This window comes from Vipera ursinii (assembly GCF_947247035.1).
Source record: "Vipera ursinii genome assembly, chromosome: 3".
NCBI lineage: Eukaryota > Metazoa > Chordata > Lepidosauria > Squamata > Viperidae > Vipera > Vipera ursinii.
This window is the reverse complement of record NC_139516.1, coordinates 33,927,096-33,931,564: the sequence shown is the minus strand read 5'-3', so window position 1 is coordinate 33,931,564 and position 4,469 is coordinate 33,927,096. Positions and strand designations below refer to the sequence as shown.

General features: G+C 41.0%; 1 protein-coding gene across 1 annotated transcript; it reads left to right on the top strand.

The window, feature by feature from the left end:
• Positions 1-1,782: 1,782 nt before the first annotated feature.
• Positions 1,783-4,243, top strand: RABIF (RAB interacting factor; the record flags this gene model as incomplete). Its single annotated transcript, XM_083357644.1, has 2 exons — positions 1,783-1,932; positions 2,754-4,243. 2 exons carry the CDS (start codon positions 1,783-1,785, stop codon positions 2,997-2,999), a joined length of 396 nt encoding a protein of 131 aa, XP_083213770.1. The 3' UTR covers positions 3,000-4,243.
• Positions 4,244-4,469: the final 226 nt, after the last annotated feature.

The window sequence follows — 4,469 nt, the reverse complement described above, 5'->3', positions numbered from 1 at the left end:
GGCTGGTTCAAATATTTGATATCTCCATATATATTGATTATACTTGCACTATTATATTAAATAATAGTGCATTTTTACGTGTCACTGATTTTAAAAAGGCTAAATATAATATTGCCAAGAGCATATCATATATAACTCTTTGAAGGCTTACCTAGGTTTCCAACAGCAATTATGATTACATAATAGAGATTTAAAATTTTCCTGGCCTTCTCGGTTTTGAATTTGTGTTTTATTTCTTTAAGAGACACTAACATTAATCATATTGCCATATTTTTAAAAAGATAAAACTGAAACCTTTATCGCTCACACTAATATAGAAGGGATTTTATTGTGAAAACAGATGTAAACTAATACTGTTGTGATTATTAGTTAAAAGTCAATGTTATTGAAGTACAAGTTTTTAGAACTAGAAAATAACTAATTTCATATAATAGTTTTCAGACTAAGCCTCATGAAAAGATTAAGACAGCTACTATCTAAGCCAGAGGTCCCCAACCTTTTGGGCACCAGGGACCGGTTCCGTGGAGAGAGGTTTTTCCGCAGACCAGAAAGGGTGCGGTTTTGTGTGCTGCGTGCATCCCATGGATGGGGCTTTGCTTTTGTTTATGCAGACCAGTTGCTGGCATGCTACGGCCCGTTACTGGTCCATGGACCAGGGGTTAGGGACCCCTGATCTAAGCTACATCTATAGAATTCCTGGATTTTATTAGTTATCTGCATAATTTAATGTTTATATTATATGAGCTCTCAGATTTGGTGCATAATTTGTTAATTTGCTTTTGGTAGTTAGAGTAAAAGTTTGGAGACTTATGAGACACGACAATACTCTGAAGGCTACAGTATAACAGACATGCAGTGAGTTCATTCACACATTGATAAAAATACTAAGAATTAAAACCATTTGTTTTGAAGATGTTTAGCACTCCTTCGGTATGTAAAACCATATTGAATTGGCATAATGAACCGTTTTCTGCTATCACCCGGACGTCAGGATCAGTAGTTGTAGCTTGCTGTTTCCAAAGCGAAGGCGGCATTTTCATGGGATCTTATGGAAAATTACCCTCTATGCTGAAGTGAACTTCTAATTAATAACTGATGCAGAAATGTTTGGCCACACTTTTTACTATGTCTATGAGCTGCCACGGTCACCTAATAGATACTAAACCTATGTATAGCTGTAGCCACAAGTAAAGTGGGGTCCTCAAGTCGAAGCCCTGTCATTTTCGGAATTGAATCAAACTAGCCCAGGGGTAGGCAACCTCGGCTCTTTTATGACTCATGGACTTCAACTCCCAGAATTCCTGAGCCAGCATGGCTGGCTCAGGAATTCTGGGAGTTGAAGTCCATGAGTCATAAAAGAGCCAAGGTTGCCTACCCCTGAACCAGCCGGTATCTCGAGTCTAGTACCTAGTTTTACTTTTTAATCTCTTCCTGGGTCAGATGCTATGTTGTGAGCCTTGATTGTTCACTTGAAATCTGATGTAGGCAGGACTCCGGCGGTAAGCACAGCAGAGGCACTTGGAAAGCTCTCCAACCCACACTTTCCCCCATTCAAGTAGCCGCTCCCACTTTCAGAAACGCGGTGGACAGGTGGGTAACCTGATCCCGCCTTTAAGGGTAAGAGCAACATTTCCTGACGTCAGCGTCGTTCAGCTTGTGGACTTCAACTCCCAGAATGCCATAGTTGGGTGGAGAGTTGAAGTCCGCAGTTTAAAGTCGCTGAAGTCGAGAAACGCCGCCGTGAAGACTTCTCCTCCCTTGCTCTATTGCGCCTGCGTAAGGATGGCGGCGCCCAGTTCGGCGATGGAGGTGGCTGCGCCGGGACCGGAGGAGCTTGTGTGCGCGAGTGGGCGGAACCGCAAAGCCGTTCTTTGCCAGCGCTGCGGCTCCCGCGTCCTTTTGCCCGGAGCTGCAACCTTCACCCGCAGAGAGGTAGGGCGTGTTCGGCCCGCCGCTGTGCGGTAGTCGGTGGTGGTCGCCAGTTAAGAAGCTCTCCTCCCCCTTGTAACTTCCAGCCTCAGAAAGACATTCCTTCTCTCCCTGGCTTTCCAATCTGTAGTTGAGTGAGATGCATGAAGTACTTTGTCATGGTAATGAAATATTCCTGCAATTAAATCAAGGATCCAGACTAGAGGAATCTAGCAGCAACTGAATACCTCTTCTTGCCAGATTTGTATTTGACACCACTCTGGAGCTCCCTTCTCCACTATGCTAGTTATTTTTTTTATTTTATTTTTTAATTCCATTTATATCCTGCCCTTCTCCGAAGACTCAGGGCGGCTTACAAGCTTAGCAGTAGCCTTCATTCTATGTATATGCCTGCTTATTAGGGCTTTCACACACACCCCCAAGCGGCATTATTACAAAGTCAGCTTAATTGCCCCCAACAATCTGGGTCCTCATTTTACCTACCTGGGAAGGATGGAGGGCTGAGTCAACCTTGAGCCTGGTGGGATGCGAACCTGCACTAATTGCAGGCAGCTGGTGTTACTTAAGGAGGCATTAGCCCACTGCTCCACCAAGGCTCTTCTTTATGTGGCTGCTTTCATAATTGTATCCCAGACTAGCTGGCTTTGGGGTCTCCTCATTTCTCACTCTCAATAATGCAGAAGTATTGGTTGGTTTGTCCTAAAGGCACACTGCAAATGATGTGATTAAGTAGAAACTTAAACCAAGCCTCCCCATCTAACTCCAATGTTCTTGTCTCTCCTACTTTGGCTCAGCAATAACAAGCTTGTTTTGTTATTTGACAGCTCTTTCTTCCTGCTATGAAGAAGAAGACTGCTTTGGTGACAAACAGTGACCTAGAAGGAGATGTTTTGCAGGAACACTGGCTAGTTGAGGACATGTTTTCTTTTGAAAATGTTGGTTTCACCAAGGATGTTGGAAATGTAAAGTTCCTGATCTGCGCAGACTGTGAAATTGGTCCTATTGGCTGGCACTGCTTGGATGATAAAAAGAGTTTTTATGTGGCCTTGGACCGTGTTTCTCATGAATGAAATGCTCATAGTTGACCAAAAGTGGCTCCTAGTCACCTCCTTACACCACATTCTAAATAACTTTCCAAGTTCATGGCCTCCGTATGCTGGCTTGAAACTGGCACAAATGAAATGCCCTTTTCAGATGCATCAATTGAAATATTTGCTTATATTGTTTGTTCAGTTGCACCTCTTTTGGACCTGACCAAATTTGTACTGATATTTAATAATATCCAATTATATGCATATACTTTGAAACACACAGTTCCATGCAAAGTGGCAATTCAATTTTCTTAGTAAAAAAGGAAAGATATTCAGAATTTTGTTCTCTGAAAAATAAGTGTGTAATACAACAGGGAATAAGGCTTCTGATTTTTTGGGAGAAGGGAGCATACAATATTGTGATTTATGGCTTTCTGCTCTGTTCTGGATAAAAGAGTAAACATTTGTGATTTTGAATGTTTACCGATATCTAATGTTTACAAATAACTGAATTTTCACTTCAAGATCATTGTTAATTAAAAGTCAGTCATTAGTTACAGGTCATCTTAAATATAAAAATAGTCAAACTGCAGGAATTAATAATGTAAAATTGAAACTGAATTTTTAATTGAATTGAAATCATGCATTTTAATGTATGTATTGTTTATATTGGAAGTACCAATGGCTAATGAAAAAGGGTTCACTCTAATAGGTGTAATCTTACATTTTCTGAATAGAACCTCCATTATTGATCTTTTTTCTACAGTTACTGTAATACACTGTTGCTCTTGGCAATGATATGGTCACCCAGCAATCCTTTAGTCTAGTTAAGAATACTATCTGAATGTGGGTCCTTTATTTTTCCTCTGTCTAGAACAGGGGTGTCAAACTGCCGGCCCACAGGCCAGATGCGTCACGTGGAAGCTGCACCCACCCCAGCTCTGACGGGGGGGGGGGGGAGTCTTGACACATGTGACGTGGTGAGTTTGACACCCCTGATCTAAAGGAAAATAGAATTAAGCCATGTTTTGTTCTCTGGCTTCTATAGTGTACCAAACCCTTCATTTAGATGTCAAGTTTAGAGTGTTCTCCAAGACTTGGGACTACGGTGGATATTGAACCAATCAGTTGCCTTTATTATATTGTACTGTCTGTTTGGCAATATGCCTGCTTCTTTTTTGTTCAGTTTTATAATTCCTTTTAATTTTAATTGTAAAACGTCCAGGGTCATTTGGACTTGAGCTGCCTCTGAATTTCAATAAATAAAAATAGGCTGTGTGAAAGATGGTCAGCTTATTAGCTACATGCTCTTCATAGGATGAACAACTCCTAGGGAGAGGGCATGTTTATAGCTTAATCTTAACCATGCTAAGTATGACATGAATGCTGTTAAAATGCTACAGTGATTCTGGTTTCTCTGTGTTAATTTAAAGAAATAACGTTAGCTGAGGCTTGTTTTTCTTTGATTTAAATTTATTGGGGTTCATAATGCTCCCACTCCAACCATAC